We start from the raw sequence: 24,601 nt of genomic DNA on the forward strand, positions 1-24,601 counted from the left end.
AGACTTCACTTCCAGTGTTACATGTACGTAGAAAGTGATAAATACAAAAACATTGAAAGAAGCCGGAAGTTATTTAATATGAAAATCATATTTTCCTTGAATCTTCTATGCACGCTTCTCTGAAAAATAGATAGATCTTCATGTATATTAAACCATATCATAATAGAATGCATATACAGATTTCCGCTCTCTCGTAAAGATGGTGTAAAGATCATGTTTTGGTCGGAATGAAAAAAAAAAAAAAAAAATACACACCATGCACTCAAGCTAAGAAATGATTAGATATATCATACGTCTTTGTTTTTGGGGTGTTTTTTAAAAATGTTTCCTAGTCTATGCTCATTGTGTCATACAACATACTAAAGGATTTGATTGAATATGGCTCCCTTAACTTAATGATATAATATCAATATGTACATTGTAAAGGTGAGACATTACTCGACCGAGTACCTTGTGTACAATGCTATTTTTGATATATGGTAGCACGCTTTCAAGGTCTGGTTGAGAAACACCCTCGCATCCCACCCCTTCCATCCTTATTAATGATATCTATTGATTTCAAGTAGAAGACCAAGAATTATCAATAACTAAATAGATACTGATGGGATTTTTTTCCCAATCAAAAATGATCGAAAAGGAGTTGACCTGGATTACTTTCCTTATACATAAAATGTACATGTACATTGTATCTAAAACTCTAAACCACGCATTCCCATGCGTCCATTTTGAATTGAACCCTGTAATGATTTCAGTAATTCATGTGTTTTAATACTTTCACCATATTTCCCTTTCCCCACAAATATTTTTTTGCTGAATACTTTCAATAAAATCTTTTCAGTTAGGTTAGAAATTATTAATTAAACAGGTTATGAATACTGTGACGAATGTATGTACACTGTACAACTCTCATAAGGAAGCAAAATTACAAGAACTTAATATTTTCTCTTGAATATTAATGTTTTTAAAAGTTTAAAACATAAAAACCAGAAACTGTGGAGAAACATACATGAATAAACACGAGAGTCATCGAGAGTCCAATCAATGGTCACGCTCTATGACTTCACACGACGAGGCGCATTAACCTAGTTCCCATAAATATTTAGGCCATGTTTATACACAATGAGAATCGGGTGTTACTACAGCGCATTGATAATCCGTATATTGTGAAGAGGATGGTGTTAATTTCTCTGAAACATTAATCAAGGAGTGCGCAAATACACCCGGGATCAATTTCCCCCTGTTTTGCGTGATTTCATTTGGCAGGTTTTCGGCGGGGGCGTGGTTGATACGTGTAATCGTATATTGTAATGCTCAGGTACCCTGATGAAGACTTGTCAACCAATGAAAAGCTTGTGACAGAAGTTCCAAAAACATCATCTACTACTCAATATTTCAGAATTCTTAGAATTCAGCACCTTTAAAAAGAAAACCATATTTGTTTTTGATTTTAAACATGTGTGAGTTTCAACAATTAGTACAAATTAAGGGTGAATCCCCCTTTTCTATTATTACAGCGAATCCATTCACGATTAAATATACACTTTAGTTTTTATCGACACTTCCTTATTTATGCGTGACTGTATATTTCATAGTAGTTTCGAAATTTCCACTGTTCATTTTACGGGCCTTGGCTTTTGAATAACCATTCTCTTCATCATTTTAAAAATCTTATCAATTTTCTGCTTCCACTCCGGTCTCGGGTATCATATACCGGATATTTTTTTCACTTAATAAAGGCGCCCCCTCCCTCGGAAACCACACCCTCTGTTCGATTTCTTCCCTAACTTTGATCTCGTTCAGCTCTCGGGTACCACGTCTTCCCTAACTTTGATCTCGTTCAGCTCTCGGGTACCACGTCTTCTGTTTGATAACCTGGACTTCTTTAATCAGTTAACATTACGCATTTTTGTATCCCGATAATTAAAAAATTCCATAATGCTAATTTTGTACTACACGTAAAGGTGTCATTCCGCTCTCTAAATATATCATATTGGTATCAAGAAATAATTAATGATGGTAGTAAGTTATACACATTAAGTGTATAGTATAAGTTAAATCTAGATAGAGTCGGCACACATATACATTTACCAATCAACATGAATCCAAAGAGAGAGATATCGGCGCATCATGTTTCTGCAATTTGATATTACGATTCCGAAACAACAACAGCAAAATATTACGATTCCGCATTTTTTTTTTTTACTATTCTACAAAGACTATGGCATTACGATTCCACTGATTAGATATAACATGTAGATGTTATATGTGTTCCTGGTCCCAATGGGTTCGTTATCAAATATATAATGCATGGATACTGTACGGTGCATTGGTTAACTTTAAATATCAAATCGAAAGTGTGAATGGTTACAGAAAGCAACCAATAGACACGATATTCTATTTTATTTTTGATTTTCCAGGTAAACTGTTCTAGGAAGTAATATGATCTCACATGTGCAAATATGGTTAGTCAACTCGAGATTATTTCCCTTGGGGAATTTTAAATAAACTGAAAATAGATTTCAAAACCCATAATCTTTTTTCGTTTATTCTTTGAAACTTATAATCCTTCTTACAACTTCAAAATCAGTCCTGGAAGAAACATAATATTGCTGAACACGCGCGTTTATAGAGATGATGAGAGACGAGAGTCGCTGTGACTTCTATGATCGGTTTCTACCCGCGCCTGCCGTGAACAATTCGAGAGATTTCAACGCGTTTCAAATAAGACAAATCTCAACAGAGGAACGTAGGACACCCCGGAACGTGTTCACCGTGGTTCTGTCAGCATCGATTATAAGTAATCTCATATTAACAGTCCTCGTCATTTGTATAACGTGTTTAACACGCAGCAGATCTCTTGATACAAATCAAGCGACAGGAGAGGACTTTTCTACGGTTTCAAGAAGGGACACAGCCTTCAACAGGACGAATATATGTCTGCCTTGTCGTCCACCGAAAACCAAACTAGGAATTATTCCTGAAACTTCCCTCTGTTGTTACCATAGCAATAAACATGCTATTCTTCTCATCACATTGGTGAGTGACTGTAGACACGATGAAAATTGCTGTGACTCATTCGTCAAGTACCATATGATTAGTCTTGTTTTTTAAAATTTTTATTTTAATTTTTTTTTATACAGATGTTAGATCAAAAGCAACACAAGACGAGCTCGTTGTACGGTCAATATGAAGTCACCCCAACACGTGGTAAAGTATACGTTATTTTTGTCTTCATTCAGAATTTGAACAAAAGTGAAAGATTGTTCTGATATATTCAGTGGCACACAACCTAGAGTCAGTTGTATGGACGTATATATAGTGCATCATTATCAGCCATTGTGAATTAGCGTGTTTGGTTTATACAAAAATGTATATTGTAAATTACAGCTTGGAATGTGAAATTTCATCTTATATTTAATATCATTGCTTCATTATAATTCTCTGATTACAATGCACTAGCAATAATTCTGATTCCAGTAAATTGGCTTTCATCAAAATTGTACCAGAATTAATTACTTAGATATCAAATTGACTATTGTTATTGTCTTACATTTCTTTGTTCTCCAGATAAAAGACCCATTCATTTCAAGTCTACTCTGAAAAGTGCCCCCACGTCATCAATTATTCCGGCTACCGCGAATAGAATACAAATAGCGACGACTGGACGGTACAATATATTTGGATCGATGTGTTTTTCAGAAAAAGACTATAGGGGAAAACCCGAAACCGTGGTTATAAAATTAGAAACGGTTTATTCGGGTTCTAAAAAAAACATACTTCAGAAATCGGTATCTGTTCACTGGGATCCGAATGCTTATATCTATGTAAATTTCATGAACAATATTTGGCTTCAGAAAGGTACAGATGTTCTTTTATTTGTCAATCATCCAAATGTAATATACAACATACCGGGCTGTAATTCAATAGGCATTTACAGGAGTACTTAATGGTATCAGTGTTTTATCATCCATCAAAGTGTTCTAGCGTTATCTTACACACACACGTTGATCATATCCTGATTCACTAGAAAAAAGTGAAATCTGTTGGAATGCTTTGAATTTTTGGAAACAAGTGAAGAGTGACTGGAATTTAGGTCAAACATATTACTTTTTTTAAAAAAACGTGCTGAAATGTTGACATGTATATAAGGAGTTTGATATGTGATTTTGAACAGTATCAATGGAATTAACAGACACATAAGAATCCTACGCATCGATAAAGCGCTATCGACGATACAAATTATTTATTTTTGCCCCGGGAAAACAAAACCGAAACTACTATTCCTGTAGGTTGTTGGGAAGCGCATGAGCTGTCGATATTTCGTGCACTGATGCCAATATATGGCATGTGCTGATCACAGTCCAATGACTGAGTATAAAACTGATTACAATAGGTGAAAGGTACAGTTATATAATTGATGTTGCATCGTGGGATTGAATAACTCAGATGTTTATCTAAAGATTTAATTGTACTTTCGGTTTCGATCAAAAGGGGAATTTTGAACGAAGTTTCTAAAATCAAGCGAAGAACATATCAGCAGAGAAGAGATATGGACTTGAACACGGAAGAATCATCAAGTTGGCTTGAAAAAGATTCAAATCAAACTTTTATCCTGAAAAATGGACACACCACGTGTAAGAAATCTCAGGTGATTTGTTCGGTCGTATCGTTAATGATTTCTACAATCTTGATAACATTGATTATAACATTCAATGGATATGTGCATCGGAAAGAGGATAAACAGTCAGCACATTCAAGTGCTTCTTACACAACTCTTCCAGGGGATGTGATCTGTATACCATGTGACAGGAACACGCAAACATTTCCCGCCAAATTCACTGTGGATTCTTCCAAATTAAATTTGTGTTGTGAAAATAATGATTCTTTGGTTTCATTAATCAAATTGGTAAGTACTTTTCCCACGATAGCATGGACATGTCTGTTCCAATGACCTTCGACTGTACTTTCCATTCAAAATGAATGTATTATTTTTCAGTTTCGGGGGCAATTGGAAACAAACACAACCTCCCCAGAAAGAAATACATTACAGAGCGGAGAATCTCCTTATGGTAATTTTATTAAATGGATCAATCATGCAAAATAAAAAAATTATAAATAGATAAATAAATAAATAATAATAATAAAACAAGTTAAATTCTGATTTTGTTCATGCAAATATATATATGTTACGGGGTTGCAAACCGGTTCTAATGACCACACAGACCATCCGTGACAGGTTATGAGTTTATTGAAGAAATAAATCTATTTCTGACATGTAAATAGCAGCTCTGAAACATAATAAACAATTATAAGCATACACAATCACACACCACATAAAATATACAATTACTAGGGAAATAATTTCAATACAATGAACACAAAATTATTCGTCCATTATTTTGTGTAAAGTTAAAGAAAAATTATAAAATAACATTTAAATCTCAAAATGAGGCTCTTTACCCATAATGCATTTAAATATAATAAATCTTATCATTTATGACATTTATGCAAACTAAATGGTAAAGTACACATCGAACACACACAAAAGAAATTATATGACAAATACAAGTTAGACATCACAGAAATACATACAAAACAATGATCTTACCAGATATATGGTACCAGAGCCAAAATATCAAAAATAGGAAGATAACTGATTTTCAAGGAACCTCAAGTCAGAAAAAAGATGTCAAAAGATATGCAAAGAAAACCACCCTTCAACACTCTGCTAGTGAATACAACTGACTATCTAAAAATCCAACAGAACTCACAAAACCCATGACATATAACCTTTGACACTAAGCTTAGCCAACCAAAATGAATTAAATAGACCATGAACAACAACTGCATGCATGGTTTAATCATAAGGAAAGCCATTAAGGTCATAATTACATTACTACATATCTAAATAGAGAAATATGGAAGACCATTATATAATCCAATAAAAGTTTATGTTTTGCAACTTACATATTTTATTTACACTAAAAATAAAATAAATTATTGATATTAATTCACCCTACTACATATATATATATATAGATAAATAGATAGATAGATAGATAGATAGATAGATAGATAGATAGATAGATAGATAGATAGATAGATAAATAATAATAATAAAAAAAGTTTAATTCTGATTTTGTTTGAAGATGGTGATGAATGTTGAAAGCAAGGTTGCAGTTTATTCCATGAATATGTTTTGAAAGTGAAACTGGGTGTTACTATCCCAGATTCATAGCAATATGTTTTATTTATAGCACTCGCAGACGACAGATAACTTTTGGAATAATCTAGCGTTTAGAAAACTTCATTATATTTCAAATTGTTCAGATAGAACTACACAAGGTTTAAATTATCTCTTTATTTTTTTTTTCAGCTGTACAAAATGAAAACAGAAATATACAAGTGACAGTGAACGGGAGTAACATAGCGGAAACGTCCATTTCTAAATTCAATTTCACAGTTCCGGAAGTCGGACTATACAGCGTGTACTTTCACTTAACTCTCAGAGTCCCCGAAACCTCTACAAGTTTTAATCAAATGGCACTGAACGTGTCTCTAGTGCACATTAACAGCAACACTGGGAATATAATTCTTTCCAAGAAACTCGCACTACAAGTGCCATTACCGAGTGGCGGCTACGAAAACATAATGTTGTTTGAGAACATCCGCCTCTCGACAGGAACGTATCGTATTCTAGTGTCTGATACGACGTCTGTGTATAATTTCTATGGTTGTAACGGTTTAACTATACATCGAATTTAATAATATGTATATAGGACATTTAGATGATGATAAATATTGATATTGTTCGTCTACATTCCTTTGTTTATCAAACAAACACGGTTTGGTAACAATTATCAAATGGTTCAAAATACGAGTATAGACACATCCCAGGATGATCTGCCGTAAGGACCGCCTATCTTATTGCATGAGTGTTTGGGGATACGCATGATATCTGTGTACTAACATCCTTTCAGATCTATCAACACGCATTGAACAATGGGGCGTTTAAATCATTCTGTTCTCTTACATATGTAATTTCTGGACAGTTTAGATACAGCGCAAAACTCAAGCATGTGAAAATCATGAACACCTATGTATGTTTCTTTAAAGATTGGCATACAAATCACCTGTGTCTCAATTCATATTTCATATATACATGTAAATCAGAGAGGAGAGAGAGAGAGAGAGAGAGAGAGAGAGAGAGAGAGAGAGAGAGAGAGAGAGAAGGAAAGAGAGAGAGAGAGAGTTAACTTAATAGAACTCAAAGATATAACGTCTAGGACACATTCTAACGATGTACGTGGTACTACTTGAAGGACACATCTCGTGTTTTCAAAGTATACAGATATTATATGCATTTTGTCTCCCTTATGCTTATAGAAATTAATTGTAATAATTCATTCGCTGAAGTATTGCGATAATTAACCACAATACGGACTTAAGTCTAAGCCCGGATTTCAAAAAGCCTAGTTAATTAGATAGGTAATCACGTGGTACAGTGACGTCATATGCGACCTTCGTCGATCAACTTGTTGTAAAAGTAGTATTAGATATTTTTGAAAACTCGGGTTTTAGGGGCTTAATTTATTTACCATGGATAACATTTATTTCGATGTTGACAAAGTTATATGCTATTAGATATATGTGATCTAACTTGACCAATACAAAACGCTAAATCCTGACGGTCACTATCTGGTTGAAGTCGGAAATGTGTATTGAAATAAAAAGTTTTGATTATTGCTACAAATTATGAGCCAATATTGTAACCATAAAAAAAAAAAAAAAAAAAAAAAAATTAAACAAACAACAAAAACAGATATTGTACTTGACCCACCAACAATTTTCACCCGCGAGGCTCAGATAATACAAATGAAGGCGTCCCATGCAGTCATTGGGAATTAAATCTGTACAAAATGTTTCGTGGAGAAATCAGTCCATTAATTACTAGAGCTCTAGCATCACAAAGACTTTACACGAAGTCTCTAATAAAAAAAAGACTCGCATTAAAACTCAAGGTCAACTACCTTATTTACACACTTCATCTACATATTGACAAATAAGAGCTGTGGAGTGGACATGATGCTGACATTTTGCGATAATATTCTCGAACAACTTATCTCTTTTCAAAAAAGAACGAATCAAAATTTGTAAATTTAAGCGGGGGCACACATTTTGCTTGGATTTTGGATACATTTACGTACCATGAATTACATGTATACAATGTATGATAATAAAGATAATGAGATGAAATGGTATATATGGTTATTTTGAAGCATTGGAAAATAATCTTATAGTGCCTTCTTCCTGAATTTACAAACAGGAAGTACACATATCTGTATACATGCATTGTCAATTACGAATGGTCGATGAAAGAGTGACGAGGATTTTCGCAAGGAAGGCGGTAACAAATTAAATGATCAATGGATATTTAAAGTTTGTGACCTGATTTACAAAAGGAACCTCGATCTTTTACGTGTACCTAATATATTGGTTGACTTTAAACTTCATTTTTTTAAAAAAAAAACAGTTTAGAGACACATGTACCTCGTGTACAGTTGCAAAAGGAAATAATTTTAATTCTTTAGTTTTAAGTTTGTTTCTTTCCGTTTTTTAAATCTAATACTTTGTGAATTTATACACTCTTTCTACGTATCTGAGTAAACAAAAAAAAAACAACCAAAAAACCTACAGCAATGGGTTGGAAATAGAAGCTAATCTCATCTCACTAGTCAAGAAAAGATATTTTTATCCTCGAGTTTCACTTTCGTTTTAGTTGGATTTCCCGATTGTGTATCCTCTTAGATTTAAATGGAACAATAAATTAATTGAGTACGGGTCAAGAGACCGTGCTTTTAATAGTAGGTAGAAATATGTGTGTACTGAAGTACGAATTTATGACAAACACGTGTGTATTTCAATTGTTAAAGTCAACATTTTTATACATTTTCGAGCACCTGTTAGTGGAGGCCTATTAATCTCTGCCCGCCCATCAAACATTGACACCGCTCGTATACAGATAACATTTTAAGGTAAGTACAGTGTACAGATATAACGTTATTGTCCTGGAGCGTTGTCAGGACTTCCTTCAGATTCGGGATATATGTTTGTCTGTCTGCTAGTCTGTCTGTCCGCGAAATCTTTAACCTAGCGCATACGTTTGGAATGGATGGTTCATCTTTCTTTTGGTACCTTTTTGAATTTGTTTTTTCTTTGATATGATGTTTTATTTTTCATCAATATCGACAAGCATTAATCGACAAACCTGTTACAGCCGGTTTGATTGCCTTAGCATTGGGGCTATTGTAAGAAGAGCTTAACAGACTCTCGTGTCCTTTGATCAACAATACGTAGACAGGGACACGTGACAGTTATATATGTCTCTGCTTTAGAGAATTGACAAAGTTAAACCTCACCGCCCTTAAAGGGAAAGGCAACCCTAACCACATAGTTGCTTTTATGAATAAAGTATCACATACTGATATCATAATTGACAGTCTTTAACTACAAAAATCCTTGCTTAGCAATTAAATCAATATTAATCTATCATGTATTTTAAATTACCCAACGCTAAGAGAGTAGCCATTGGAGTTTAATTTATGACGTCACACCGTCTATTCCGGTTTATTTCATCAACAGTACTGTAGTTTGGAGCCGTATAGATTTGAGCCCGTTCTTTCGCAAGAAGAAATTGAAAAAAGAAGGCGTTCAGTCGAGTCGCAGACCAGGCAGACGGTACACGTTCTTCATACAAATGTCTCGAACCTCAACTTGTCATTACGCAAATGTCATTCCACAGTTTACGTAGTCTTTTCTTTTCAAATGACTTGGTTGAGTCGGGAATTTCGAAAAATAACATTTGTTCACATCTCCCCTTCGCATTAGTGTAATTAACTGCTTGCCAGGAAGACATCAACCTATATATTCGTAAGATCTACCACATGCACGTCTTTGATGATCTCGTAAGTGCTTGGGTTCAGCCCCCCCCCCCCCCCCCTTTCCGAATAAGCTACATGAGTTGATTTAATTATGTTTTTGTTGAAAATATTTATAATGCATGTCAACAACGTCCTGCATACCCATAAAGTCCAAAATAATTCAAAATAAACCCCTTTTAAAAAAATACCCTTGGCCACTGGTTATTATAAGTTCTGTTATAATAACCATACAGTGAGGGTATTTTTTTAAAGGACTTATTTTGGACTTTATGGGTATGCAAGACGTTGTTGATATGCATTAGAAATATTTTCGAGAAAATAATAATATTAAATCAACTCATGTAGCTTATTCGGAAGGGGGGGGGGGGGTCCCTGAACCCAAGCACCCGTGGATGATCTTAGAATCTCATCAAAACTGGAACAGACGGTATGACGTCAAAATTATTGATTTTTGTGGTCTTGAATACAAAAGAGTTACACATCATGGCAGCCTCTATAGATCGCGGGGATTTCAATTTTTGACGTTTTCAAATTAGTACTGAAGCATATCTAGACCATATATCAACATAATTGTATGACAAATGTTTATCATATGATTAATCCTATCATTTATCATGTGAAAAGCTTTTGGGTTGCCTTTCCCTTTAATTGATTACTCAAAGTTTTTAAGAGGTATGCTTGACAGAGTAAATCTCAAGTCCCATATCCGGATTAGAAACAGCAAGTAAAATTGGACCTTGTTTGTGATAATTAGAACTGTATATTGGTGCATGATTAAGAAATTGAGCATCAGAGACAGCTGTTTCACACGATAAATACAATGGACACAACTGATTAAAAATACGAACACCAAAAAAATAAAAAAATAAAAAAATTTAAAAACCAACCCAGATGACTCAACAAGACGGGATAGTTGCTATATCAACACTGTTTTAGAGTTTCGAGTTCATATGTAACTAACGTGCTTTATTGGCAGTACTGGGCACGATGACATACTACTACCCGGGTGGGCTACATCTGGATTGTCGAAACACTGAAAGCGACAGGGATCGAGTTTCCTTGATCTAAATGGGTTTTTTTTTTTTTTTTTTTTTTTTTTAGATGTTTTAAGCAGAAATGTAAACAACAATAAAAATAGTTTTATTCAGGTTTTCTAGATAATTATCTTTTAACGAAGTATCACAACTTCCAAAGGAAAAATATGTTTGCTGTGACGAGGTACGAGATGGAATGATAGTACCCCACGCCTGTTTTACGGCTACCGTTCTGTGAGGGAAACTTTGTCTTGTTTGCTGTGACGAGGTACGAGATGGAGTGATAGTACCCCACGCCTGTTTTACGGCTACCGTTCTGTGAGGGAAACTTTGTCTTGTTTGCTGTGACGAGGTACGAGATGGAGTGATAGTACCCCACGCCTGTTTTACGGCTACCGTTCTGTGAGGGAAACTTTGTCTTGTTTGCTGTGACGAGGTACGAGATGGAGTGATAGTACCCCACGCCTGTTTTACGGCTACCGTTCTGTGAGGGAAACTTTGTCTTGTTTGCTGTGACGAGGTACGAGATGGAGTGATAGTACCCCACGCCTGTTTTACGGCTACCGTTCTGTGAGGGAAACTTTGTCTTGTTTGCTGTGACGAGGTACGAGATGGAATGATAGTACCCCACGCCTGTTTTACGGCTACCGTTCTGTGAGGGAAACTTTGTCTTGTTTGCTGTGACGAGGTACGAGATGGAATGATAGTACCCCACGCCTGTTTTACGGCTACCGTTCTGTGAGGGAAACTTTGTCTTGTTTGCTGTGACGAGGTACGAGATGGAGTGATAGTACCCCACGCCTGTTTTACGGCTACCGTTCTGTGAGGGAAACTTTGTCTTGTTTGCTGTGACGAGGTACGAGATGGAATGATAGTACCCCACGCCTGTTTTACGGCTACCGTTCTGTGAGGGAAACTTTGTCTTGTTTGCTGTGACGAGGTACGCGATGGAATGATAGTACCCCACGCCTGTTTTACGGCTACCGTTCTGTGAGGGAAACTTTGTCTTGTTTGCTGTGACGAGGTACGAGATGGAATGATAGTACCCCACGCCTGTTTTACGGCTACCGTTCTGTGAGGGAAACTTTGTCTTGTTTGCTGTGACGAGGTACGAGATGGAATGATAGTACCCCACGCCTGTTTTACGGCTACCGTTCTGTGAGGGAAACTTTGTCTTGTTTGCTGTGACGAGGTACGAGATGGAGTGATAGTACCCCACGCCTGTTTTACGGCTACCGTTCTGTGAGGGAAACTTTGTCTTGTTTGCTGTGACGAGGTACGAGATGGAGTGATAGTACCCCACGCCTGTTTTACGGCTACCGTTCTGTGAGGGAAACTTTGTCTTGTTTGCTGTGACGAGGTACGAGATGGAATGATAGTACCCCACGCCTGTTTTACGGCTACCGTTCTGTGAGGGAAACTTTGTCTTGTTTGCTGTGACGAGGTACGAGATGGAATGATAGTACCCCACGCCTGTTTTACGGCTACCGTTCTGTGAGGGAAACTTTGTCTTGTTTGCTGTGACGAGGTACGAGATGGAGTGATAGTACCCCACGCCTGTTTTACGGCTACCGTTCTGTGAGGGAAACTTTGTCTTGTTTGCTGTGACGAGGTACGAGATGGAATGATAGTACCCCACGCCTGTTTTACGGCTACCGTTCTGTGAGGGAAACTTTGTCTTGTTTGCTGTGACGAGGTACGCGATGGAATGATAGTACCCCACGCCTGTTTTACGGCTACCGTTCTGTGAGGGAAACTTTGTCTTGTTTGCTGTGACGAGGTACGAGATGGAATGATAGTACCCCACGCCTGTTTTACGGCTACCGTTCTGTGAGGGAAACTTTGTCTTGTTTGCTGTGACGAGGTACGCGATGGAATGATAGTACCCCACGCCTGTTTTACGGCTACCGTTCTGTGAGGGAAACTTTGTCTTGTTTGCTGTGACGAGGTACGAGATGGAATGATAGTACCCCGCGCCTGTTTTACGGCTACCGTTCTGTGAGGGAAACTTTGTCTTGTTTTTGTTATTTGTCAATCACACTTAACAATCCAGGAAGTTTGATGAAATTTAAAGATTCTAAAGTTTTAGGAAAATAAATGAGCAGACTTTACCATTCGTAGGAGCTAGAAGCATTGAAAGGTGATTGAACCGTGGTACTAATCTTAGAGATGTATCTTTCTATTCTAAAACAACCGGAACTATCCTCCGTGGACTGATATGCCCCCCCCCCCTTCCTGCACCCTACCCGTACAATGTGTACAATGGACTGGGTCATACATCAAGGTAGTGGATGACAGTCATATATACACTCGTACTGTGAATCAAAGTAAAGAGGAAATCACTCATAATCAAACACAATTTTCCTACACTGTATATCAGAATGTGACATTCATCATTTACAAGGTCAAAAGCCTGACTAAAGTCAAGAAAACCGGTGCCAACAAGTTTCCCCTTTGTCCATTTCATGTAACCAGTGACCTGTAATTTTCGCGAAAGCTGTTTGGCAATAAAGAGATCGTATGTATACCGCTACATGTTTTTCTAAATGTTTTGATATTGGTAAAATAGAAATGGGTCTATAATCATTGGGATCTAATCTCGACGTTCAGATACAAGTCAACGATGTTCTCTTTATTAACAATATTCACTTTCATTCTTGCGTCCATTTGTTACATCCCATTGAACTCATAATAAGACAGCACAGTCTTCTATACCTGCTTCATATTTGAGAGGATGTTCTGCGTATGATCAATTTTTAAATCGAGGGAGGCTACTAACAAGTAAGTTGATGTTACAGGGTTTTCAACAGTCTTGTTTACAGTAAGAATTTCTCAAATTTTATATTATCATAGTTTACAAACACAATCTGTCATTAAATCGAATGCTGTCTGACGTGTTTCAAGCCAATTTTTAGATCGTTCACTGCATACTGATTTTGACTACGGATTACTCTGTTTACCTGATCAAGGTATAGGGCTTACGTCAGTTGTGGAAGTCAATAGATGCTTACTCCTCATAGGCACCTGATCACACCTCTGATATATCCAGGGGTCCCTGTTTGTCTGACCACACCTCTGATATATCCAGGGGTCCCTGTTTGTCTGACCACACTTCTGATATATCCAGGGGTTCCTGTTTGTCTGACCACACTTCTGATATATCCAGGGGTCCCTGTTTGTCTGAACACACTTCTGATATATCCAGGGGTCGCTGTTTGTCTGACCACACTTCTGATATATCCAGGGGTTCCTGTTTGTCTGACCACACTTCTGATATATCCAGGGGTTCCTGTTTGTCTGACCACACTTCTGATATATCCAGGGGTCCCTGTTTGTCTGACCACACTTCTGATATATCCAGGGGTCCCTGTTTGTCTGACCACACTTCTGATATATCCAGGGGTTCCTGTTTGTCCTACTCTCAATTTGGTACTCTTTATAGGATTTGTGAGACTGATCACTGTTCTTTATCTGCACGTTGTCATATGTTTATTGAGAAAAAGCCCTAGAAAAGAAAGTTGTTGCACTACTCGAGTCACCGTCTGTAAATAAAGAATTATTGTCAGTAGTAGTGTTAATTTCATATGAAAAAGGAAATTATTTAAAACACAGAAAATGTATCCTAGTATAATGTGTTTTAGTTCGTTATTATTGATTTTTTTAAGGAGGCGACCTTACGTAATGCTGGGAGGCGCATGTCAAAATGATCACAAGACATTTGAAGAATATTACGGTATGTTATATGACGTTGTTCTGGATTTTATATCACAGGACATCATTCTGGATTTTATAGTATGACACAGGACGCTGTTCTGGATTTTATAGTATGACACAGGACGCTGTTCTGGATTTTATAGTATGTCACAGGACGTTGTTCTGGATTTTATAGTATGACACAGGACGCTGTTCTGGATTTTATAGTATGACACAGGACGCTGTTCTGGATTTTATAGTATGACACAGGACGTTGTTCTGGATTTTATAGTATGTCACAGGACGTTGTTCTGGATTTTATAGTATGACAGAGGACGTTGTTCTGGATTTTATAGTATGACACAGGACGCTGTTCTGGATTTTATAGTATGACAGAGGATGTTGTTCTGGATTTTATAGTATGACACAGGACGCTGTTCTAGATTTTATAGTATGACACAGGACGTTGTTCTGGATTTTATAGTATGACACAGGACGTTGTTCTGGATTTTATTGTATGTCACGAGGACGTTGTTCTGGATTTTATAGTATGACACGAGGACGTTGTTCTGGATTTTATAGTATGTCACGAGGACGTTGTTCTGGATTTTATTGTATGTCACGAGGACGTTGTTCTGGATTTTATAGTATGCCACAGGACGTTGTTCTGGATTTTATAGTATGACACAGGACGCTGTTCTGGATTTTATAGTATGACACAGGACGCTGTTCTGGATTTTATAGTATGACACAGGACGTTGTTCTGGATTTTATAGTTTGTCACAGGACGTTGTTCTGGATTTTATAGTTTGTCACAGGACGTTGTTCTGGATTTTATTGTGTGACACATGACGTTGTTCTGGATTTTATAGTTTGTCACAGGACATTGTTCTGGATTTTATTGTATGTCACGAGGACGTTGTTCTGGATTTTATTGTGTGACACAGGACATTGTTCTGGATTTTATAGTATGATACAGGACGTTGTTCTGGATTTTATAGTATGACACAGGACGTTGTTGTGGATTTTATAGTATGATACAGGACGTTGTTCTGGATTTTATAGTATGTCACAGGACATTGTTATGGATTTTATAGTATGATACAGGACGTTGTTCTGGATTTTATAGTATGATACAGGACGTTGTTCTGGATTTTATTGTATGTCACGAGGACGTTGTTCTGGATTTTATAGTATGACATAGGACGCTGTTCTGGATTTTATTGTATGACACAGGACGTTATTCTGGATTTTATAGTATGTCACGGGACATTGTTATGGATTTTATAGTATGATACAGGACGTTGTTCTGGATTTTATAGTATGATACAGGACGTTGTTCTGGATTTTATTGTATGTCACGAGGACGTTGTTCTGGATTTTATAGTATGACACAGGACGCTGTTCTGGATTTTATTGTATAACACAGGACGTTATTCTGGATTTTATAGTTTGTCATTAGGACGTGGTTTTGGATTTTATAGTATGACACAGGACGCTGTTCTGGATTTTATAGTATGACACAGGACGTTGTTCTGGATTTTATAGTGTGACACAGGACGTTGTTCTGGATTTTATTGTATGACACAGGACGTTGTTCTGGATTTTATAGTATGATACAGGACGTTGTTCTGGATTTTATAGTTTGTCATTAGGACGTGGTTTTGGATTTTATAGAATGACACAGGACGTTGTTCTGGATTTTATAGTATGTCACGGGGACGTTGTTCTGGATTTCATAGTATGTCATTAGGACGTGGTTTTGGATTTTATTGTATGACACAGGACGTTATTCTGGATTTCATAGTATGTCATTAGGACGTTGTTCTGGATTTTATAGTATGTCACGAGGACGTTGTTCTGGATTTTATTGTATGACACAGGACTTTATTCTGGATTTCATAGTATGTCATTAGGACGCTGTTCGGGATTTTATTGTATGACACAGGACGTTATTCTGGATTTCATAGTATGTCATTAGGACGTGGTTTTGGATTTTATAGTTTAACACATGGCATTGTTCTGTATGTTTTAAAGGAACATGAGCTATCAACTAGGATGTTGAAACTTTTTAATTCTGAATCCTGATTTAAAATGCTGAAATGAGTAAAAAAAAGAACAAATATAAATCTGAGAGTGAGAAAAAAGCGACCTCCACTAGAATTTAGTAACCGGGGGCGGATGCAGGAATAGCGGTTAGGCGGGACGCAACTTAATGAGGCAGGGGGTCTGGGGGCCGCCTTGAGGTGAAGCCCCGAAAGCTCCTGGATTTTACAGATTTTTTATGTATCCTGTGTAGTCATTTTTACTATTTTCTGTCATTTTTAATAAGATAAAATTAATAAAATGACGCAAATTTTAAGGGTTTTTGGAAAAACATATGTTCTCCCAATGAAGAAATTATTGTTTCTCTAATCGTAAACACTTTTTAAACAAGAGAGCACAATTTACCTTGAATTTGAAAATTTTAGGGAGTTAACATATAAAATTTATCCACAATGATTTTCTTCCATACAATAATGCTTCAGCCATTGTTTCTATATAAATAAAAGAAATTCTTATCTCAAAATTACAACGAAGTTGGCGAGATATATGAATTTTAACATATTAATGGTGATTCTTATGCTGCAAACTGTTTTAGTTATTTTGCTAACAATTGGTAAATACGGCATCTAACGCCCCTCTAAATACGGCATCTAACGCCCCTAAATACGGCATCTAACGCCCCTAAATACGGCATCTAACGCCCCTAAATACGGCATCTAACGCCCCTAAATACGGCATCTAACGCGCCTAAATACGGCATCTAACGCCCCTCTAAGCAATACAAACCCTGTACCTTTGAAAATCTATCAGTTTGGGATATACGTTACGTAAACTCGTTAAATATTTCAGACTTAGGCGGTGGCGTGAAAATTTATTCTCGCAAAAGTTGGGAAGCTAGGGCACCAAAGCAGTTTCAGAGTTTTCAGAAGCCAGCCAGCTTCTTTTTCATCCATCACACTGATGGCAGCTTGTGCTATGAATTCCACTCCTGCGTCACCACGTTAAAAGAGATACAACATTTTCACATGGATACGAGAGGTATTGAATGCATTGACACATGATATTGTTATAGTGATATTGATTGTCAAGGTTGTTTTTAAAAGATGAGTCGGCATGATAAAAAAAAAAAACCTTACTACCACAGCCTGGGTCAAAATTTGTGGCACTTCACCTACAACTGGTGACGCCCCCTTATGAATGAAATACTCTCAAATGGGATGTACAAGAACCAATAGCACAAATTGTATAAATATGCAGTAAATCCTGATTTTAATTTTATTTACATGTATGTTGATTCTCATGCAATAAGATCACTATCTTCAGGATGGGATGACATTGGATACAGTTTCCTAGTTGGACAGGACGGCAATATTTATGAGGGGCGTGGCTGGGATCACGTTGGTGCGCACACTTTGCATTATAACACAAGTGGATACGCAGCCTCCTTTATGGGAAATTTCATGACACACCCACCAAATGATGCATCGCTTACTGCGGTTAAGAAGTTAATAGACTACGGAATCAGCCAGGGATATATTGCCGCTACATATAAGCTGTATGGACACCGTGACGTGGGAAACACAGCATGCCCAGGCGATGCTCTGTATCCAATCATTCAAACGTGGCCACACTACACTCACACCAAACCCGAGAACAGTCTATTAAAGCTAACGTGAATTATTCCGTACAGTGTTTGACTTTCTGTTCGCGTTACATTGTTAGTCATGTGGCAAGAAAATGCGTATTACAGATTTTATTAAATATGTTTCGTCTGTTGATGCAAGTATTCTCCTGTATAGATAATTTCAAAATCGCTTCTTAAACATTTTACATTATAATCCGAGAGTTAGAATACCGAATAACCCGTGACCTAGTTGGCATATTCCTTTTCTATATTTTCAAAGAGCGATATGCAAAAGGTGAAGATAACAAACAATGATTAATCTCGTAACTCCTATAAAGGATAAAACTTGAGAGTTGGGCAAACACAGACCCCTGAATATACCAGGTGGGATCAGGTGCCTAGGATCCACAGTTGATCGATAAAACCTGCTGTGACCTTTATATTGATCATGTAAATGGAGTTATTCGGAGTCAAAATCAGGAAGTAAAGAACACATTATAAAGGTGCGATTCGCACCAGGCAGCACTCGACTGAATGACGTGTTGTATTTTCAAATAAGATCATTATAACTACCATATGATTTGCGAAATGCTGACTTTAAATTCAATATCCTGTAGCATAATCTTATTTTTCAGGAGCCTGTCTCGGTTTAAAACTTGATAGTGCGCAGAACATGCTCTGGTGTATTGAATCAGTAGAGAGACATAATTATATGATAATGGAATACAATGTTTTGCTTTATATAAATCCGGGAAGTTGACGATGGAGAAGCTGAACTCATCCCTTTTGTCATAAAATTTTATCGCATGGCGTTAATATCTATGTTCAATAAAACATCCGAATATGAAGCAGATGCGGAAGACTATGGCACCTTTTATTTTGAGTTCACTGGGATATATCGAATCGAAATATGAATAAAAATGATTATTATTGATAGATATAACGTCGTCAATGTATTTAAATGTCGCGTTGAAAACAGCAAGAGCTTTCTTTTTCTCATAGTAGAAGCTTTTGAATAAATTCTGCCGCACAAGAATACAAAATCAGGTCAGCTAGTAACGAAACACAATTTGTGCCTATGGGAATTCCAACATACTTTTGGGATCTCGAAAGACTACCCAGGTATTGCCAATGAGGAACCACAACAGATTTTAAATATAAACTACAAAGTACTTGCGCGAGAATCATAATGGTGTCTCACGAAGTAATTTCTGGGACAAGATTTCCGAGGTACACTTTTCTTGTTTGCAAAGTACTTAAGAGTAATTAATCTTTATACTGTTTATTTTAAAAGTTCTTTAGATTTGTTAAGAATTCATATTTGACTGGCGCATATGTTATGACACAATACGTCAGAAGTGTCTCCTTCAGCGCAGTTAACATTTTCGTGAGGGTTTGGTAGAACATTTAATGGATCTTGAGAAGTATCTTTCCTTGCAAGGGTTTTTATGGAGGGTTGGAATCCAGTATAATTACGGTAATTCAAATTCTTTTGTCCCATTGGCTGAGATACTAAGTATGTTTAAAACTGAAACGTGATTTTGAAGAATTTCGTATTTTGAAGTCAAGCGCCCAGTATTAGACCTGAGAGTCAAGCGCCCGGTATTGGAAATGAGAGTCAAGTGCCCGGTATTGGAAATGAGAGTTAAGCGCCCGGGTATTAGAAGTGATATTCCAACGCCCGACATTAGAGGAGAGAGTCAAGCGTGTTTTGAATATGACATTTTAAATGGAGACCCCGTGTCACTGTAGCCGTTGGCGTAATACTGAAGCCTCACTACTACGGCCCTGAGGGCCATTCACAAGTCAAAATTTGTGGCACTTTACCTAAAGCTGCTGACATATGTGCATGAGTCAAAACTAATCGAATTAGACACAAAACAATATGTAAAGAGGTTTCTCTAATTCTTGTTTCTGATTTGTAAAGCGTATCACCGGCACTGAAAAACTTGATTTAATTTTCTACCTTTATTGTATTGTTGAAAGATAAGGTAAAGCCACGAATTAACACAATACATAATGTTCTCAAATACATACAGAAAAAAAAGAAAAAAGAAAAATGGTACCAAAAATATCTACATATTTATCAAAATTTTAGGAATATGATTTTTTTTTACACAAACATTTAATTATGATGTCATTCATAAGGGTCAGTTACATTTCCCTCAAAACAACATGCATGAGAACGTAGAATGTGTATACAATGCTTATACCATCAGAATATTCTGTGGTTAAAATAAGATCACATGATAGGGCCAAATTATCACCATGGTATTCATAGTCACGTGGACACATATATGTACCGATCTAAGCTAAATGAAGCTGTGAAGAAGCAACATTAAGGTACACACATCCCTATGTTCTGTCTGGTCAACATTAAGTTACACGAATCCCTATGTTCTGTCTGGTCAACATGTACACCTGTAGCCACAGTGTATAAATGGTTCAACTACTTTTGTATCACTCCTGGTGGAAAAGCTGATTTACAAATACTACATGATAAAATTAAGTTTTTTTTCACAGCAGACACAGGGTCTAATTTGTTGTTATCTTGCGCCTGGTGGGAGTACCTCTGGTGGGAGTACCTCTGGCGGGAGTACCTCTGGTGGGAGTACCTCTGGTGGGAGTACCTCTGGCGGGAGTACCTCTGGTGGAAGTACCTCTGGTGGGAGTACCTCTGGCGGGAGTACCTCTGGTGGAAGTACCTCTGGTGGGAGTACCTCTGGTGGAAGTACCTCTGGCGGGAGTACCTCTGGTGGGAGTACTTCTGCTGGGAGTACCTCTGGTGGGAGTACCTCTGGAGTATGGATAACCTGGCGGGAGTACCTCTGGATTAAGGATTACATTCTAAAGAAAATAAACAAAACTTCATTATTTCTCATCTAAAAGTATTAAATTTCCTGAATAATGAAATACATACAGGCGACACCAGCGTTTTTGTATCAATGGTACTCGTATTTTACAAGGGTTATTTACATGTACGAATGTAGTGAATGTAGTATTTCAATATTCCAATGTGAATAATCATGTTCAGTACTTGCTAAATTATTATACTCAAGTACGGCTTTAATTTTTTATTAAATCTATAAAATATAATTGCATATTTTATTATAATTGATTTTATAATAAAAGCATCATGATAGAATAAAATTTTGCTGTATTTTTGTATCATATACAATTACATGTACATGTATTATGCAATTTACCAAATTGTTCAGCAAAGGTACCACAATATGTATTTTCCCACTCAGATCACAAGATATACGTCTTATCTTCATAAACCTGTAGTAACGTCGGTGATATATTTATGTGGGGACATGTTATTGATAAGACTTTATGTGCAGGACAACAATGCTTGTCAACGCGATTTTTTCGGTTATTTCAGTTTTACCATATGTAACTGGTAAGTACATGCCTTGATTATATAGGAGAGAGAGAGAGAGAGAGAGAGAGAGAGAGAGAGAGCTCTAGAGCTCTATGTCCTGTCATAAATATATTATAATAGTACTGCTTTTTCAATATTGGTGTATATATCACAAAAGCGAGAAAATAAAATTTTCTTGAAAGAAAAACTATCTACACCTGTAGAATTCGTTAGAGCAATACATAAATGAAAATACTTAATATGTACTTTGCAGGAAGTGACGCACCTTGTCACAATATCGGTGGCGCATGTCAAGATGACCACCTGCATTGTACAGGAAGTTACGTAACTGGATTGTGTTCAGGAGATACCCATCGTCGATGTTGCACACCAAGTAATGAATATGCAATGTTTTTAAAATCAGAATCTGTTAAAATAGCGTGTAAGGGCTAGTTCAGCTTAGTAACAAATGTTAAAATACACAGATTTCATACATTTTAGCCATCGACATCGGAGGTTGCAGTGATGTAAAGATTTACTCTCGTGATAGCTGGGGGGCTCGACCTCCAAAATCCTTTACAACGTTTCATACTCCGGCCAGACTATTCTTTATTCACCATACCGCAGGGCATGGGTGTCATGACTTCAACAGCTGTGCACAGACTCTAAGAGGAATTCAAAACTATCATATGGACACGAGAGGTTGATATAACACCTGTCTGGTAGATGTTTCTGAAATCTTCTGGGATTTCTACTCTTAAAGTTCTGCTATTATATTAAATGTCTTTACAGGCTGGAGTGATATCGGGTATAGCTTTTTGGTTGGTCAGGACGGCAATATTTACGAGGGCCGTGGCTGGCATCACGTGGGTGCGCACACGCAGGGATATAACAGCAGAGGATTCGCCGCCTCATTCATGGGAAACTACATGACTCATTTACCGAACGCAGCATCTCTTAATGCGGTAAAACGCCTGATCGAATGTGGTATTCAGAAAGGATTCATCGCCCATGATTACCATCTTTATGGACATCGTGACGTAGGTAGCACGGAGTGCCCCGGGGACCTTCTGTATCAGGAGATTCAGTCCTGGCCCCACTACAGTCATACACACCCATAGAGGGAATAAATAATGACAAAAATTATTACTTTTCTGTTTTGTGTAAAGGAGGTGTATTGATTAAGTTTTCCCAAGGCGATAAATACTGCAGATATATCTTTTTAGAAATAGCACACTATCATATAATTCTGTGTGTATGAAATGTGAAGATAACGAACAGTGATAAATCTCACAACTCCTGTAAGCAATACAAAATAGATAGCTGGGCAAAACACGGACCCCTGGATATACAGAGGTGTATGTATTATCATACTAAATTTATTTTGCGTGTATTACAAAATGAAAGCGATGCGAGAAAAGACTGGTATTTTGTACAGTGCAGAGAAGGCGACCTTATATCGAGATAAATTTTGACGGGAAGGATACTCGGTGATTTTTCTGGTCAACATTCTGTATTGCACCATGTTTATTGTACTGATTAGAGTGCTAGTTCTATACTTCCAGCTTCAGGTATATATCGATATATATTTTCTACTTTTTCATGCAATATTTCATCTGAAACTTTTATTTCTGAATCTCGGATAAACATAATACAAAATATTGAAGTTTTTCCTCCAAAGTTATTGTGATCTTCCATGTACTGTGTACTACACCCGTGTCGTTTCTATTTATATCTACAGGAAGTGACGCACCTTGTCTCAATATCGGTGGTACCTGTCGAGATGACAATCTATATTGTTCCGGAATTTACGTATCGGGGTTATGTTCCGGGGGAGCCAATAGACGATGTTGTTCAGGTATCATAAGGACTTTATGATATTGTTATTCAGTGCACCATATTTACCGCATGGTTTTGTGTACATTCAGTAGTTTAAATAACGCCTGCTTTTGGTGAATTTCACACAGCTTCTTCGTTTTTCTTCTTTGCTGGCGTTGGTGCTAGGAAAATTACTCCGTGGCTAATATTTGGATATCCATTTTGACAGGCATGTTTATCAATCAATCTTGCCTACGCGGGTTTTTCCGTAACTGAAATAAATCGACGCCTTCATAGGCTGTTGCTACGTGCACAAAAATAGAAATATATGATTGATTGATTGATTGTATCTTGTTTAACGTCCCTCTCAAAAATTTCTCACTCATATGGAGACGTCACCAAGACTGGTAAAGGGATTAAAATTTAGCCCTATGCTCGGCGCTTACGGTCGTTGAACAGGTAGGGATCTTTAGCGTGCCACACCTCCTGTGACATCGTTTTTAAAGTCATCTCCGAGGACCTGTGACATTCACACCTGTTGCCGAGCGTTTGGTGATGGAACTGTCACTTTCCGTTTTAACGACATAGGTCTGTCGCGACCAGGATTCGAACCCCGACCTTCTGCATGCGGGGCGAACGCTCTACCTCTAGACCATTGCGGCGGTAACTATATCTATGACGTCATATCCATACCTTACGATATGAAACACGAGCTTTGGCGGTGAAAACAAATGCAGCTGAGATAACATTTCTAGCTAAGTTACTCTACCACTATCAATCTCCACGTTGTATGCTATTTACTACATGTAGAGTAAGACTTTAATTAACCAAAAGTTGAAGTTTTATGAAAATTAAGCATACAGGGTTCGTTTTTAGCCTTTTAATCTCATCCACATGCGCACATCCAGCGAATAATTGCATCAATTCAATGCAATCTTTACACTCGATCCACGTCCGAGTTTTCTTTTCAGCTTCTCTGCTCTTGTCAAGAGTAATGGGGGTGTGTATGAAATTTTGGAAGAAATGCAAAGGTGTAATGAATCCGAGACAGTTTGGGGACAAGGAACAGTCCATCGGACGG

The 24,601-nt window shown here is 37.1% G+C and overlaps 3 protein-coding genes and 2 long non-coding RNA genes across 10 annotated transcripts; 4 read left to right on the top strand and 1 right to left on the bottom strand.

Annotated features, from left to right (window-relative positions):
• Nucleotides 1-1,722: 1,722 nt before the first annotated feature.
• Nucleotides 1,723-6,812, top strand: LOC125659578 (uncharacterized). Of its 3 annotated transcripts, XM_056150515.1 has the most exons (5): nucleotides 2,394-3,036; nucleotides 3,141-3,207; nucleotides 3,568-4,906; nucleotides 4,997-5,069; nucleotides 6,377-6,812. In XM_056150515.1, exons 3-5 carry the CDS (start codon nucleotides 4,550-4,552, stop codon nucleotides 6,763-6,765), a joined length of 819 nt encoding a protein of 272 aa, XP_056006490.1. In that variant the 5' UTR covers nucleotides 2,394-3,036; nucleotides 3,141-3,207; nucleotides 3,568-4,549; the 3' UTR covers nucleotides 6,766-6,812. The 3 variants fall into 3 exon arrangements, with proteins under 3 accessions (XP_048747251.2, XP_056006490.1, XP_056006491.1); XM_056150516.1 differs by having other exon boundaries at nucleotides 2,537-3,036; nucleotides 3,141-4,906; XM_048891294.2 differs by lacking the exons at nucleotides 4,997-5,069; nucleotides 6,377-6,812 and having other exon boundaries at nucleotides 1,723-3,036; nucleotides 3,568-4,279.
• Nucleotides 5,231-6,018, bottom strand: LOC130050434 (uncharacterized). Its single transcript, XR_008798862.1, has 2 exons — nucleotides 5,609-6,018; nucleotides 5,231-5,288 (listed from the first exon to the last, which is right to left on the bottom strand). It is a non-coding gene; the product is annotated as an uncharacterized LOC130050434 (long non-coding RNA).
• Nucleotides 6,813-8,016: 1,204 nt separating the features above from the next.
• LOC130050432 (peptidoglycan-recognition protein SC2-like) lies at nucleotides 8,017-18,490 on the top strand. 4 transcript variants are annotated; one of them, XM_056150519.1, is made up of 4 exons: nucleotides 8,017-9,035; nucleotides 14,641-14,708; nucleotides 17,564-17,752; nucleotides 18,038-18,490. In XM_056150519.1, the coding sequence occupies exons 2-4, from the start codon at nucleotides 14,657-14,659 to the stop codon at nucleotides 18,388-18,390; spliced, it is 594 nt and encodes a 197-aa protein (XP_056006494.1). In that variant the 5' UTR covers nucleotides 8,017-9,035; nucleotides 14,641-14,656; the 3' UTR covers nucleotides 18,391-18,490. The 4 variants fall into 4 exon arrangements, with proteins under 4 accessions (XP_056006494.1, XP_056006496.1, XP_056006495.1 ...); XM_056150521.1 differs by lacking the exon at nucleotides 8,017-9,035 and adding an exon at nucleotides 12,355-13,756; XM_056150520.1 differs by lacking the exon at nucleotides 8,017-9,035 and adding an exon at nucleotides 12,680-13,115.
• Nucleotides 18,491-21,201: 2,711 nt separating this feature from the next.
• Nucleotides 21,202-22,848, top strand: LOC130050431 (peptidoglycan-recognition protein SC2-like). The gene is made up of 4 exons (XM_056150517.1): nucleotides 21,202-21,741; nucleotides 21,977-22,096; nucleotides 22,204-22,404; nucleotides 22,495-22,848. Exons 1-4 carry the CDS (start codon nucleotides 21,675-21,677, stop codon nucleotides 22,821-22,823), a joined length of 717 nt encoding a protein of 238 aa, XP_056006492.1. The 5' UTR covers nucleotides 21,202-21,674; the 3' UTR covers nucleotides 22,824-22,848.
• Nucleotides 22,849-23,023: 175 nt separating this feature from the next.
• On the top strand, nucleotides 23,024-23,668 carry LOC130050435 (uncharacterized). Its single transcript, XR_008798863.1, has 2 exons — nucleotides 23,024-23,273; nucleotides 23,444-23,668. It is a non-coding gene; the product is annotated as an uncharacterized LOC130050435 (long non-coding RNA).
• Nucleotides 23,669-24,601: the final 933 nt, after the last annotated feature.

The sequence above is a fragment of the Ostrea edulis genome, chromosome 9 (genome assembly GCF_947568905.1).
Source record: "Ostrea edulis chromosome 9, xbOstEdul1.1, whole genome shotgun sequence".
In the NCBI taxonomy this organism is placed as follows: Eukaryota; Metazoa; Mollusca; class Bivalvia; order Ostreida; family Ostreidae; genus Ostrea; species Ostrea edulis.